This window comes from Protopterus annectens, chromosome 5.part0, assembly GCF_019279795.1.
Source record: "Protopterus annectens isolate FY-2018-M chromosome 5.part0, PAN1.0, whole genome shotgun sequence".
Lineage (NCBI taxonomy): Eukaryota > Metazoa > Chordata > Ceratodontiformes > Protopteridae > Protopterus > Protopterus annectens.
This window is the reverse complement of record NC_056735.1, coordinates 59,733,028-59,749,548: the sequence shown is the minus strand read 5'-3', so window position 1 is coordinate 59,749,548 and position 16,521 is coordinate 59,733,028. Positions and strand designations below refer to the sequence as shown.

General features: G+C 37.3%; 1 protein-coding gene across 4 annotated transcripts in view; it reads right to left on the bottom strand.

Annotated features, from left to right (window-relative positions):
• The window catches only part of LOC122802489 (OX-2 membrane glycoprotein-like), a 1,536,731-nt gene that overhangs the window by 1,069,725 nt on the left and 450,485 nt on the right, over positions 1-16,521 (bottom strand). For all 4 annotated transcript variants that reach the window (XM_044072134.1, XM_044072133.1, XM_044072136.1 and 1 more), the window contains exon 3: positions 923-1,007. In XM_044072134.1, coding sequence (XP_043928069.1) covers positions 923-925 — 3 coding nt within the window. In that variant the 5' untranslated portion in view covers positions 926-1,007. The remainder of the gene's footprint in view (positions 1-922; positions 1,008-16,521) is intronic.

The following is a 16,521-nucleotide window of genomic DNA, read 5'->3' as shown; positions in this document are numbered from 1 at the left end:
CTGGCAACAGTTGAACACTCGGCCCCGAAGTCTGTGGAACCGGTGATCTAACTTTACTCGAAGAGCTCGGAGCCGATGACTTGGGCTCCGACGTCTTCGATTCCTTCGAGGATTTGGATGCCTGGTCTGAAGCATCCAGAGCCTCCTGAAAGGAAGGTTTTAATAACCCCCTGTCCATGAGTTTCCTGCGCCTATCTGTCATGACCCTCCCACTAAAAGAGTGACAAATTGAACAGTCCTCTTGTAAGTGGAGAGGGCCAAGGCAGTAGACACAGGAACTATGGTTGTCAGTAACTGACATTTTTTGGCCACACTGGCAACGTTTAAAACCTGATTTAATTTTCTCAGACATCTTGAAGAAAACACAGGTAAGAGAAAAAGAGTCAAGTCCAGTAGAGAGACAAATCCAGTAAAAAACGTTGAATCCGATATATAAGTCAGTCCGTTGTCAAAATAGAGTAAGGGGTGGAAGGCCCCGAAAAACTCTAACAAGTTAAATAAACTTTAACGGTACTGAGAATTTCTACCTTACCACACACACATACACTATGTCACCAAATAGTACTTTAGAAAAAATTTTTTCTCAAAATAACAACAATAAAAGATATTTCTTATCTGAAGTTGCTCGAGCTAGATCCCAGTGATGCGAACGCAGCAGCGGCAAACTAGATCTGGGGTAAAGGCAGAGGGGGATTGTGGGTATTAGGTTGTCTCGAGCTTCTTCTCGATGCAGAGCTTGCAAGCGGCCGACACGGAACCGAGGATCGGCTCCGAACCCATGTGTAAGAACAAACGGCGAGATTGAACACTATCACATCATAAAATACATCAGCAGGCATGTTTGAACAAATGTTTAACAGATCATCTAAAAAACATAAAAGTATAACATAATAGTGAAATACAACTCATAAACATTACTTACCATTTCGAGATAAGAGACTGTGACTTGACAGAAAAAGAAATGGAAACAGCTACCACACAGCAAACTCCAACTGTCATTCAAATATCTGGAATAAAGAATGCATTGTGTATATTACTACTGCCAAAAACTCAGTTGCTTTCTGAACAATGCTTTACGAAGAATGCATTCACTATCAAGCATTAAAACCGATCTAATGCTTTTACAACTGTGCATGTTTAATTTCATCTTTATTTCAAAACAGTTTGTTGATACTGACTGCATAACTCAATTCTTAATTATAGAAATGTTACATCTCTGTATGCTTCTGGTAATGTGCATATATGCAAAAGCATCTTTGTGGGATTGCCTCTGTAGCATCCACAAATGAAATAAACATCACCTTTCACTCTGGATCCATTCACTTAGTATGTGTTCAGCTCAAATATGCAGAAGTACTTTCCAGGCAACTAGCTGCAGAACCAGGAACAAGAAATAGAATGTTTTTTTTTTTTTTTTTTTTTTTTGCAGAACTTCACGAACATCCGAAACTACACCCACAAAAAATAATTAGAAAAAAGCAACTGTAAAGATTATAAACAAACCAGACAAGAAAAAATAAATAAATAAAAGTAAATGGCACAGAAAATGTGATGAAAATATACTAGCATTAACTACAAAATGTGGGAATGTACATAATGTAAAAAGAAACGTTAAAGCAATAACTGCTTTTAATGTAGCAGACTAATTTTAGGCATAGAACTGTATCTCTCAACATAAAAAGAAATTTTGAAATGAGGTTAATTCAAAGCAAAGGGGCTGCAGCATGCAAGTGAATGGGTTAGGATAAATTACAATTGTGTACACTTCATAGGTTCATAGGTTGGTACTAGGCTATCAGCCCTAGGGCCTATACAAGCCTAGCCATAACAATTCCCTGGCTATTTCTTCCCACATTATTTACTCACTTACCATAAATGTAGATGTTAGAGTGTATTCACTGTTGCAGTCATCACATTTGGGTTATCCCTGCCAGGGTAGCCCTCTGCTGGCCCGAATACCAAAGGTTTAGTATTTCTGCGTCGGTTGCTGTCGCTTCAGGACTGACATCAGGTCGTCAGTAGTATAAAGTAAGACAGCCGATGCCATTACATCAATATTTCTTGCCTTAACTGTTAAGGCTCCCAAGTGGGAGCCAGGATATGGTGGAAGAACCCCACCAGTACAGAGTAAATACCAAAAAGTTCCTTGTAAGGAGAGAGAGAGAAAAGAGGGGGATGGAGGGAGGGAAACCAGGACTGCAACAGTGAATACACTCGAACATCTACGTTTATGGTAAGTGTAAACAACTGTACAATGTTCTTCCTGTTTCACTGTTGCAGTCATCACATTTGGGCTGATTCCCAAAGCTTAGGAAAAGGGTGGAGGCAGTAAAGGAGATTAGTGGCTGGCTAGGATGCCCTGCAAGACTGCAGTGGCAAGCCTGACCTGGATATGGAAAAGATAGGCAGGTCGTAATGTTTGTTGAAAATGTTAACAGATGTCGAGGTGGCAGCCTCCAGGATGTCCCTGGTGGGGATGCCTCTGAGGAAAGCTGCAGAGGCGGAGGCTGTTCTGGTGGAATGAGTCCTGACCCCTTTAGAGGGGGGTTTTCCATATTGCTTGTAACATAAATTGATGCAGTGTGCTATCCATTTGGAAATGGTTTGTTTTGAGATGACTTTGCCCTCTGCCCCTGCTGCAAAGCTGACCAGTAATTGATCAGTCTTTCTGAAAAATGTTGCCTTGTCTAGATAGAATCTTAGCTGTCTGTGCTCATCTAGAGAGTGCAGGATCCTTACCCCCTTGTTTTGTGGGTTAGGGGAAAAGGTAGGCAAATTAATGTCTTGGTTGAGAGCAACAGTGGACACTACCTTGGGCATGAAGGATGGCTTTGTCCTGAGGGAGACCATGTCAGCATGGAAGATGATGAAGGGCTCTACATCCATGAGTGATTGTAGCTCAGAGAATCTCCTGGCTGAAGTGATAGCCAAAAGAAAAGCTGTCTTACAGGAGAGATTTTAACTCTGCTGAAGATGCTGGTTCAAAGGAGGGCAGGGTAAGCTTTTCCAACACAAAGTTTAGAATCCAAGCTGGGGTAGGTACTCTTCTGAGTGGCCTCATGTTGCTAGCCCCTCTTAGGAAAGTACAGTTGAGTGCACTTACCATAAATGTAGATGTTCGAGTGTATTCACTGTTGCAGTCATCACATCTGGGTTATCCTGCCAGGGGTAGCCCTCAGTTGGCCCGAATACCAGAGGCTTAGTATTTCTGCGTCGGTTGCTGTCGCTCCAGGACTGACGTCAGGTCATAAGAGGTATAAAAACAGGCAGCTGATGCCTTTACATCAGTTTTTCTTGCCCTAACTGTCAGGAGCCCACAATAGGAGCTAAGGTACGGTGAAAAAACACCACCAGTAGAAAGTAAATACCAAACTTTCCTTGTAAGGAGAGAGAGTGAGAGAAGGGGGATGGAGGGAGGGAAACCAGGACTGCAACAGTGAATACACTCGAACATCTACGTTTATGGTAAGTGTACACAACTGCACTATGTTCGACGTGTTTCACTGTTGCAGTCATCACATTCGGGTTGATTCCCAAAGCTGAAGAAAAGGGTGGAGGCAGTCAAGAAGACTGGGGGCTGGCTAGGATGCCCTGCAAGACTGCGATGGCAAAGCCTGCCCTGGATTTGGAAAAGATATGCAGGTGGTAATGTTTGATGGAGGTATTAACAGATGTCCATGCTGCAGCCTCCAGTATGTCCCTAGTGGGGACCCCTCTGGGAAAAGCTGTAGAGGTGGAGGTTGGTCTGGTGGAGTGTGTCCTGACCCCCTTTAGGGGTGGTTTCCAGTGCTGTTTGTAGCAGAAATGGATGAAGTGCACTATCCATTTGGAGATTGTTTGTTTGGATATGTCCTTGACCTCTGCTCCTGAAGTGAACCTGACTAGCAGTTGATCAGGTTTTTCTGAAAGATTTAGTCCTGTCCAGGTAGAATCTGAGCTGTCTGTGCCCATCCAAAGAGTGTAGAATTCGTTCCCCCTTGTTTTATTGGTTAAGAAAAAAGTGGGCAAATGAATGGATTGGTTGAGAGCCACACTGGACACCAGTTTAGGCATGAAGGTTGGGTTAATCCTGAGGGAGACCCTGTCAGCATGGAAAATGATGAAGGGCTCTACAGCCATAAGTGCTTGTAGCTCTGATACTCTTCTAGCTGAAGTGATGACCAGGAGCAAGGCTGTCTTCCAAGAGAGAAATTTTAACTCTGCTGAAGCTGCAGGCTAAAAGGGGGCAGGGTGAACTTTTCCAACACAAAGTTAAGGTCCCATGCCGGGGTAGGTGCTCTTTTGGGTGGCCTTACGTTTGTAGCCCCACTTAGGAACTGTTTGATGAGAGGGTGTGAGAAGAGAGGAGGCTCTGTGCTGAAATGAGCAGAGATGGCTGAGGCATGAATTTTAATAGAAGAGAAGAATAGACCCCTGTGTAGTAGGTCTGCCAGGTAATCCAGAATGAGAGAAAGGGAGGGCTGTGCCATACTGACTCCCTTAGCCTGGATCCAGGTGCAAAACATTTTCCACTTGTCAGCATAGGATTTTCTAGTGCTGGGGCATCTGGCCACGCGTATAACATCTAGAACTTGTTTGCTTAGGCTGGCAGCTTGAGGAGAGGTCAGGGAATAAGCCAGGCTGCCAGACTGAGGGTCTGCAAATGGGGATGCATGAATTCTCCATTCCTCTGGGTCAGGAGTATTGGGACCTGAGGTAGGTGCCATGGTGGGAGGGGTGACAGGCTGCGCAGCAGTGGGTACCAATGCTGGCATGGCCAGTCTGGGGCAATCAAGATTGCTTTCAGTTTTTCCTCACTTATTTTGAGAACCCTTGAAATGAGGGGTAGAGGGGGGAATGCATAGACCGAGAGGTTTGCCCACTGAAAGGATAGAGCATCCACTTTCCAGGCTTTGCTGCAAGGTTCCCTGGTGCAGAATTTGCTGAGCTGATAATTGGAGTGGGAGGCAAAGAGGTCAACCTGTGGGGTGCCCCATTTTTGGGTTACAGGGGTAGAGGTTCTGTGGTCTAGCTGCCACTCATGTGGGTCTAGCAGGTTTCTGCTTAAGTTTAGTGACATGTGACTTTACTTTTTGTAAAAATCATTGGTTTTAAGTTGTTTTTATGTGGATCTGAAGAAGCGGTAATTCCGTAAAAGTGCTTATCTTTTCTTTTTAATAAAGAATCTACAAAGGATGTTTCTTGGCCTTCATTCAGCTCTGTTGGTTTGCTCACATTTTGTTTTTCATATTTGGACTGATTTGCTTGTGAGGTACCTTTAGCAGGAGTGGGAGCTGTTTGTTTTGTTTGTTTCACTTTGTTCAGCACCACACTGCACAAGGCTGACTCTATTGACTCGGAGGTTATCAGCTTGGATGATCAAACTTCCAGAGGATTAAATCATATACATGATGGACTTGATAAGCATATTAAATATGTACGTAATCAGCTAAACCCTCTCCTTTGCTTGAACTTTAATGTACCATATGCAGATGGATTGGAACAAACAGAAGTGCTATGAGATTTTTTTAAGCCTTCTGAAACAATTTGAGAGTCTTATGTACAAATTAAAGAAATATGAATGGCAAAGATTCCATCTAGAAGCTTGCCTTGAATATAAAGTTATACCAAGGGGCTTGAGAATAACTAAAATGCCCACGCAGGGCAACTCTGAACCCGAGCTACTCTCACAGTGGCAAAAATTGAATTTGGAACTGAGCTTTAGTTATCTAAAACTCTTGGTGGATCATTACATGCCCATAGAAAGCTCGATTAGAGCGGAGACGGAACGGCTTTTGTGACAGATAAAAATGGACTATCCTGGTGAGGATTTTTTGTTGAGATTAGATAACGTCTGTGCAGATCTACTAGCTTATGAATGTAATTGAATCAACAGAAGCAAAAGAAACTCCATAGGGATTTTTGAAAAATTTATTTTAAGGTGCTAAAGCACTGTGCTGTTACTCTGATGCTTACTGTGATGGATTTGAAGTCTTCTTAAGACACTCAGTCTTGCTGGCTGAATTCTGCTGAAAAAGACTGGTTATAGTTGCATTCACAGTCTGTTGCATACAGAAACTTGCATAATATACACTGATGAGAGAATATACTTTGCAGCACCTGTCTTTAAGAGCAGTAACCAATACCTTTTATAATAAACCACACGTACTTCTGTTGCAGCTTCAGAAAATGTTCTACTTTACTTCTCATATAGTACAGATGATGTGAGAGATATAACATTTACCTCAGGACAAATGTGTCCCTACCAATACCCCTAACATAACTGGATTTAATACAGACTTTATACCTATTTAGTTAAACACACACTCTCTTGGTTTTGGAAAGATACTGCTTTGATGACGCAAATGCTGACACATCTGTTCTTGTGCAAATGCTGATAAGTAAATTAGAAAAGCATACTTTTAAACTTTCTTAGAAAAACATGTCCTGTTGTCAGTTCTTTAAAGAAAGCAAATTACATTCTTGTCATGTCTGTAAGAAGTCAGCTTTCTTGATGTGTGTGTAATACACTTATATGCAAGTTCCTTATTTTTTAAGCCACAATCATTTAGTATGGATGCTAATCACATATTACTAAATGTTTCTACATTTAAGCAAGCTTTATCATATTCCTTATTTATGTTGCATATTTGTAGCAAAGTTGCTTTCAACCTTAGTATATTGAGCATAATCTTACAATTCCCTCTTTTTATTTTAAAACATACTCAAAACACTGTATACTGATATGTATTTTTGATCACATTATATACAAAACACATTGAGAAACAAAATCTTTAGTCCTCTTTTGATACACAAGTCAAAATGCAATTTTACATAGTTAATACAATGATATCAAGTATTATTACTAAAACTGAATGTTTTTAACAACTTTTTCTTTTACAGACCATTCTGTGAAAATATATGATCAGTTATGAGCTAGTCTTATTTTTTAACTTGGTTAATTTATTCTTTTGCAATCACATAATTTAATTTATGACTTAGTACTCTTTTAGTAACTCTTTGCACCTGTTTTTACTTTTATTGATTACTTTACATCAAAATATTAGAGACAGACTAATATCTATAAGAGACAAAACTATGTGCTACTCCAAAGCAAGTATACACTGCTGAAAATATGCAGTTTCAATGTCATTTTAACCATAACATTGTGGTCATGTCTCTGAACTGCCCATTAACATCTTGGTAACGTACTGAACTGGACTTACATAATAAATGTTTAAATGCAATTATTTCAGTATATTTAATACATGAGGATTTAAAAAAAAACATGATTTATAAACTAAAGAATGTTATATACATATTAGGCTATTAGCTGTATGAATACAATATTTTAATATAATTTTCCTTTAACTGGGGTAACCAATACTAGCACAGATAAAATGATGGTCCAAAAACCAGTGATAAAATTACAATTAGTAATAAAATTACAACTTGAAAAATTACTTTTGAACTTATTACAATGTATCCTGTATAGTATGTATTTACACAGACTGTTTGCTATTCATGCACTTCAATCTAATATCTATCCTGGACCCATTTTTTTAAACATGGTTTTTCACACATATTCATTACTAGACATTAATTTAATTTGTACTGAATTATTGTGTATTTGTATATACAAAGACTGTAAAGTACACAGTCTAATTTTACAAATTTAGTAACATTAACATCAAGCAAAATTTTGGAAAATTCTTATGTTTCTTTAGAAGTATCTAGTGAAATTGCCACCAGAGGCAACTATGCTTTTTGCATACCAACACTGTTTTGCCAAAAACATATTAAAAAATAGTGACCATTCTTGCTCAATTTTTACATATCTTTACTTTTCTTGTGTAGCTTTAATAAAACAATTTTAAGCCATCTCTTGTATAGCTTTACAGTTTAACATGTTGTAAATACAATTTAATACTAAACAATACAATAATAACTAGAATGATAGCTATTAGCAACTTGTAAAATATCTTATCCTGTCAAGTTTCATCTGTTTACCAATATTTGTAATGCGCTAATACCTGTTTTTCCCTACCCCCCTGAAAGAGAATTGTCAAGAAGGAATGAGATATCTCTTCCTGTAGCTTTATTTTATACCCTTTTGCAATACTGCTCACACACTCAGTGTAAAACTGATAAAGTACCCCTCCCCCTGTAGTATTGCATTGTTTATTTGCTTTATAATGTACGTCAGCCCAACACTTTGGTTATACGTTTGCTTTATTAGGTTATTAAACTATAGACCTTTGTCTGATTTAATAATTTTTTGGCTGTTTTTAATGACAGAATATATCTTTTTTTCTGTTGCTTTGCTGTCTACTACTAGTAGTTATTTGTACCCTTCTGTATAATTGATTTGAACTGTATGTATACTATAACTCATCTGCTGGCTATACTTGATGTAACTGAGGTTTTTTTTATTTTTATCAGTGACATATATGTACTATTGTGATGTTTTATTAAAATTACCAAACAGTGTTGCATGTGAACATTTTAACAATTATGTTTTAATAACAATAAGTTTTTAGAAAAACTCAAGCTACTTTTTTGGCAATCAGTCTTGTTATCTGCTCAACATTTCCTGTAACTATTCATCCAGTCTAGGAAGCTCTGAGCTCACACTTCAGTTAACCCTTTTAGCATTTTTCCTTTAATCATCTGTTAGTAAAATGCAGTTATGAAACACTTAGTATTATATTTGTGATTTGCATAACTATGCAAACTAAACATTATTTTACAATTAGCTTACATATTTTTTAACTTTTGATTTCAGTATATATTTTTTATTTATTTAACTGCTCTGCCATTCATTTTACAAAGACTGTTTGACTAATTCCATCCATGATTTTATTTCTTTTTAAAATTCAGAACTTTAACTGTTTGGTGTGGTGTTACTATACAATTATAAAAAAAATTAAAAAATAAATAGATATTATCTTAACCAAGACATGTTTATATTTACATTATTTATATTTGCTGTTGTCTGCCTGTTATTCTTGTGCATTGTATAAAAAGAAAATACATGCATGTCAGTCTTGTCACTTTAAATCTCTATACAAGCATGTCAGTGTTGTGACTAAATCTTTACTCTTACTAACTATTTTTATTTATTTTTTATACACTAGAACTGTATTGTTTACCTTTTGACTATGCTATGAGAATGGCAGTCATAAGCTCTACTTTACTGTAGTACTGATAAATATCTTGCTTTAATTGAATGGAAGTTTTAAACATTTGAGAATTATTTGTATTTTACTATCCTACAATGTATGCTTAACCATTTTCAAAACACAAACATATTACAAAATATATTTATTTTGTAAAGATCAGCTGTAGTTTCCTGCTCTTTCCCAATGTATGTAGGAAGTCAGTCCTTGTCAGTTTAGCTAATCTATTTTCTTCATCTTGTAACTGCTGTTTAGGAGTTTCCTGTAATGTTGCATGGTCTTTCTGACATTCTTTAGTAAGCTGTTCTGCTGAATTTGAAACTTCTGTGCACTTTTGAAATAAATGTTTGTACAACTTGTCTAAGCTTACTGAACTCATTGTGTCTGTCACTTAGAAGTTTATTACATTCTTTTGTAACAAAATGTACTAGACGTCCTGTCAGTAACTGATGTGACTCACATATGGTGACAAGACATAACTGTGCAACATCTGAATATAATGGAAACGCTTTACTCTTAGTTAATTCTTTATCATGAACAGATCTATCTTCACAGTCTATTGTTTTAGCAATATCATGCAATACTTTTTTTATGGCATAATACTCAAAATGCAGTTTTTGTTGATTGACATAATAAACATTTGTCATACCCCACATAGTTTTCTTTGAGATACCAGTCAAATATTGTAATACATTTGCATAATGCCTTACTATCACAACCTGCCCTAATAAGGTTTTACATTTACTAATGTGCTGTGCATACCAACATTGCAATTTAATAATGCAGAAGTCACGAACCACCAGCTGAAGCAATAATCCACCAGCGAAGTTAGAACAGTTTATTCACTCACTTTTTAAAAATGAATTTCAAACAGAACAATGAGACAAGCGCTTTCGCCTGGTATATTCCAGGCTTTATCAAGTCAAACAACAAAAGTAGTTACACCAGTGTGTTTAAATAGTGTGAGTTGATTAGTCACCAACCCCAAATTAGTGTTTCTCATCTTCTTTTGTTTTTAACCCTTAACGCACCAGAAACTAAAAGACATGAATGTGTTCAAAAAACAAAAACATACAACACTGTGTCTGAATGAATTTTGCTGAATAGTTTACAATTAATATGTTTTTTAAAAAACAGAAATATGTCTTAAGAAAGAAATATTATTAAAATTTCCCTAAAATAGTTATAAAATGTGTAACTGTTGTTTACAATAAATATTGACAACAGCTAAATCAATATTAAAAACTAGTAAACATATCATTACTTTCGATGAAACGTCCACATATATACTAATGATAATATGCCCAAGTAAGTCGTGGAAAATCAGGCAAAATGACAGTGTAAATAGAAATATGAACAGTCATAAATGATCGGGAATTTGGGGTAATGCATATTTATAATCTGGCCCTTCTAAGCCTGAGCACTGAACCTATGCTAAGTAAACCATTGAGCCCTGGTGGTTTTCCTGCATCGAGCTTGAGCTGCCAGATTAACTCCCTAAACTCAAGTGTAGATTCCCAATCTCCCCCTCTAATATGTGGGTGGACTTGTTCGAGCACCATGAAAGACAATTTGAAATTGGGGCATTCAAGAGAATGTTTGTAAAAGGCATTACTCTCCTTTTTGTTATCAATTTCATATGCGTGCTCGTATAGCCTCTTCCTAAATTCACGCTCGGTTTTACCTACGTAAAAACTTCCGCAGGTGGAGCATAAACCAATGTAAACAACCCCTTTAGTGGCACAAGTAAAATGCCCAAATGGCTTAATGTTAATGTGACGTGCCTTTAAATACATGTGGTGATCATTTATAACTAAAGAACACTGTTTACAGGCACCACATCTGTAGGTGCCTTTGACTTGTCGTTGTTTCCCGGTTTTTACTTTTTGTCTTTTCTCAAAAATTGCCTTTAAATTCTGCCCTCTTTTTCTAACAAAACTGGGTTTAGTAGGTATAAAATGCTTAAACTCATCATTGTTTTGTAACACAAACCAGAATTTTTTAATTGTGCTTTCGATTTGTGTAAAATCATCAGAGAATGTATACACAAAATGTTCCCCTTTTGTAGTAGTTTGTGTATCTGTACCCGTGCCTTGAGAAAGATTGGTTTCTACCACTCCTAGTAGGGGGGGATATGAAGAGTTCCTCTTTGCGAGCACCTCGTTGGTAAGAGTCTCAATAAGTTCCTTGGGGTAAGCCCTTTCAGTAAACATATTGTGAAGGTTCTCAACTTCTTTCAAGAACTCCTCCAACCTACTGCACATTCTGGAGGCTCTAATTAGTTGCCCCTTAAGAATGCCTTTCTTTTGATGCAAAGGATGTTGGCTTTCAAAATGCAGTAGGGAGTTCGAGAAAGTTGGTTTCCTGAAAATCTTGGAATGGAGTTCCTCAGTGTTTAAATCTTTGAAAATGGTTACGTCTAAATAGTGTAATTCATTTTCACTAATGTTGTGAGTGAAAGTAAGAAAATCAGTTGTTGAATTAATATACTGTAAAAATGCTATAAGTTGTTCTTTAGTGCCATTCCAGATGATACAAATGTCGTCCAGGTATCTACAATAGAAAGTGATATGTTGTCCCCAGCTGGTTTGAAAAATGTGTGTCTGCTCCCACCTGTGTAATACAACATTCGCATAAATGGTGGCACAGGACGCGCCCATCGCCACACCTTTAAGCTGCTTAAACAATTCACCATTAAACAACATAAAATTGTTGTCTAAAACTATACCCATCATCTCGGTAATTAGATTGATAAAGTTATTGCTTAACTTAGTTTCCAACCTGAGAAAATCCAAAAACCATTGAAGCCCTATTGCATGAGGAATACTAGGAAAGAGATCCTTCACATCCACAGTAACCAACAGTGTTGAAGCATTACATTTGTCTCTGGGAAAATTTTTGAGAAATTCCCAGGAATCCTTACAAACGTGGGTTAAAGCCATGATGTGTTTCTTCATGATGTAGTCAATGAATTTAGCTATTGGTTCTGTTATTCCTCCTGCCCCCGATACAATGGGCCTGAAAAGTAAAGGGTCAGTGCCCTTGTGGATTTTAGGTATCCCGAAGATGACAGGGGTCTTAGGTTTACCTACATCATGTATGCATAAGTGTCCCTTCAGAAGAGTTATTTTCTATAAATCCTGACTATCAGCCAACACCAGAACTGTCTGGTCAAGATCGTAAAAAGCAACAAATAGGTGTAGAGAGTTTAAAAGACTGACTGGCCTGTTCATGCTTTATCTAGTACTGCTCTGACTGATTTTCCCATTGTAACATCATGTGTTAAGGATTACCACCCTCTAGTAGATTCGGCAGTGGGAACTGGTCATATCGATTTGGCATATGCATCTGACTTTCAAAGACACAACAAACTTGTATTTAATTTGTCTGATGTTACGTTAACCGAAGCATAAGTTGTGTTCCTTAACAAGGGCTTAAACTTTATTCCAGTTAGGAGATCAGAACTCACTAATATTGTCCTAGATTTGAGATTAGTTGCTAAGAATGTAACGTTGAAATATTTGTATGGAGAAATGGATACCTCAAATGTAAGTGTAAATACTTTTCTGGTTAGTAGTTAGACTCTTTCTAGTATTCCTCATGCAATAGGGCTTCAATGGTTTTGGATTTTCTCAGGTTGGAAACTAAGTTAAGCAATAACTTTGTCAATCTAATTACCGAGATGATGGGTATAGTTTTAGACAACAATTTTATGTTGTTTAATGGTGGTGTTTAAGCAGCTTAAAGGTGTGGCGATGGGGCGTCCTGTACCACCATTTTATGCGATGTTGTATTACACAGGTGGGAGCAGACACATTTTCAAACCAGCTGGGACAACATATCACTTTCTATTGTAGATACCTGGACGACATTTGTATCATCTGGAATGGCACTAAAGAACAACTTATAGCATTTTTACAGTATATTAATTCAACAACTGATTTTCTTACTTTCACTCACAACATTAGTGAAAATGAATTACACTATTTAGGCGTAACCATTTTCAAAGATTTAAACACTGAGGAACTCCATTCCAAGATTTTCAGGAAATAACTTTCTCGAACTCCCTACTGCATTTTGAAAGCCAACATCCTTTGCATCAAAGAAAGGCATTCTTAAGGGCAACTAATTAGAGCCTCCAGAATGTGCAGTAGGTTGGAGGAGTTCTTGAAAGAAGTTGAGAACCTTCACAATATGTTTACTGAAAGGGCTTACCCCAAGGAACTTATTGAGACTCTTACCAACGGTGCTGCGCCAAGAGGAACTCTTCATATCCCCCTACTAGGGTGGTAGAAACCAATCTTTCTCAAGGCAGGTACAGATACACAAACTACTACAAAGGGAACATTTGTGTATACATTCTCTGATGATTTTACACAAATCGAAAAGCACAATTAAAAATTCTGGTTTGTGTTACAAAACAATGATGAGTTTAAGCATTTTATACCTACTACCCAGTTTTGTTAGAAAAAGAGGGCAAATTTAAAGGCAATTTTTGAGAAAAGACAAAAAGTAAAAACCGGGAAACAACGACAAGTCAAAGGCACCTACAGATGTGGTGCCTGTAAACAGTGTTCTTTAGTTACAAATGATCACCACATGTATTTAAAGGCATGTCACATTAACATTAAGCCATTTGGGCATTTACTTGTGCCACTAAAGGGGTTGTTTACATTGGTTTATGCTCCACCTGCGGAAGTTTTCGTGGTAAAACCGGCGTGAATTTAGGAAGAGCTATCACAGCATATGAAATTGATAACAAAAGGAGAGTAATGCCTTTTACAAACATTCTCTTGAATGCCCCAATTTCAAATTGTCTTTCATGGTGCTCGAACAAGTCCACCCACATATTAGAGGGAGATTGAATCTACACTTGAGTTTAGGGAGTTAATCTGGCAGCTCAAGCTCGATGCAGGAAAACCACCAGGGCTCATTGGTTTACTTAGCATAGGTTCAGTGCTCAGGCTTAGAAGGGCCAGATTATAAATATGCATTACCCCAAATTCGATCATTTATGACTGTTCATATTTCTATTTACACTGTCATTTTGCCTGATTTTCCACGACTTACTTGGGCATATTATCATTAGTATATATGTGGACGTTTCATCGAAAGTAATGATATGTTTACTAGTTTTAATGATTTAGCTGTTGTCAATATTTATTGTAAACAACAGTTACATTTTATAACTATTTGAGGAAATTTTAATAATATTTCTTTCTTAAGACATATTTCTGTTTTTAAAACATATTAATTGTAAACTATTCAGCAAAATTCATTCAGACACAGTGTTGTATGTTTTTGTTTTTTGAATACATTCATGTTTTTTAGTTTCTGGTGCGTTAAGGGTTAAAAACAAAAGAAGATGAGAAACACTAATTTGTGATTGGTGACTAATCAACTCACACTATTTAAATACACTGGTGTAACTACTTTTGTTGTTTGACTTGATAAAACCTGGAATATACCAGGCAGCTGTCTCATTGTTCTGTTTGAAATTCATTTTTAAAAAGTGAGTGAATAAACTGTTCTAACTTCGCTGGTGGATTTTAACTTCGCTGGTGGATTATTGCTTCAGCTGGTAGTTCGTGACTTCTGCATTATTGGTTTTCCTTGGTTCCGTATTTTCGTTTGCTGTTCAACATTGCAATTTACTAAAGTTTGGTTTACTCCTACACGAATTATGAGTAATAATATCCATACTGTCCAATAACATCCAAACTGTCTAATAATAATATGTAAGCTGTCTAATAATATGTAAACTGTCTAATAATATGTAAACTGTCTAATAATATGCAAACTGTCTAATAGCATCCATACTAAAAATTTGACAGAAAAAAGTCTTACCAGTTAGCAAGAAAAAAGGTGATCAGGCTGTTGTTGCTGATGGCTGGAAATTTTTCAAAGTCACTTGAGAAGCTGGTGAAGCACAACAGGCAGCAGAATGCTGTGAAAGTAGATGTCCACCTTTTCTTGGAGAATTTATGACACTGTGACTTTCCTGAGCTAGTCGCACTGGATTTAGACATCTATAAAACTTTACTGCTGCAAACTGCATAAACTGGAGTACCTCTGTTTAGAAATTACACATATATACAAATGTTAGTTACTGCAATTTGACTGAAGTGACCCTCTGCAGGGCTTACCCTTCCCTCTCTATTCAAATGCAGGTAGGCTCACCATTGAAAAATTAATTTTAAGGTGCTAAAGCACTGTGCTGTTACTCTGATGCTTACTGTGATGGATTTGAAGTCTTCTTAAGACACTCAGTCTTGCTGGCTGGATTCTGCTGAAATCAAAGTCTGGTTATAGTTGCATTCACAGTCTGTTGCATACAGAAACTTGCAGAATATACACTGATGAGAGAATATAATTTGCAGCACCTGTCTTTAAGAGCAGTAACCAATAACTTTTATAATAAACCACACGTACTTCTGTTACAGCTTCAGAAAATGTTCTACTTTACTTCTCATATAGTACAGATGATGTGAGAGATATAACATTTACCTCAGAACAAATGTGTCCCTACCAATACCCCTAACATAACTGGATTTAATACAGACTTTATATATATTTTTAGTTAAGCACTCCCCCTCCTGGTTTTGGAAAGATACTGCTTTAATGACGCAAAGGTTGACATCTGTTCTTGTGCAAATGCTGATAAGTAAACGGTCTTCAAGGAAACACCTTGTGGATTGGAAAAAGCATATTTTTAAACTTTCTTAGAAAAACATGTCCTGTTGTCAGTTCTTTAAAGAAAGCAAATTACATTCTTGTCATGTCTGCAAGAAGTCAGCTTTATTGATGTGTGTGTAATACACTCATAAGCAAGTTCCTTATTTTTTAAGCCACAGTCATTTAGTATGGATGCTAATCACATATTACCAAACGCTGTTTCTACATTTAAGCAAGCTTCATCTTATTCCTTATTTATGTTGCATATTTGTAGCAAAGTTACTTTCAACCTTAGTATATTGTTGAGCATAATCTTACAATTATACGGACTTTAATTAAAGGGCACATCTTTGTCTGGCCAAGGAGCCATGAACTGAATACTGCCCCATTGGGTCCGACAGAGAATGCAGATAAACAACCCACTGGTGACAATGTACCTGCCCCTAGTACCAACCACCAGCAAGGCTCTGCATCTACAACCATGTTACTACATTCCCATCAATATGTCTTGGCTGAGAGTCAAGCATCTATTTAAGTGAATGCTAAAACACGAGTGACTGTATCTTCACCTGGGGCTCATAGCAAAGCCAAAGATGTTGGGCGAGATTTGGTGGCTACGATATCTCCTTTCTCTGCCAGTCCTTTTACTGCACTACCACTGCCTATGAAGCTACCAGATACCTCCAGC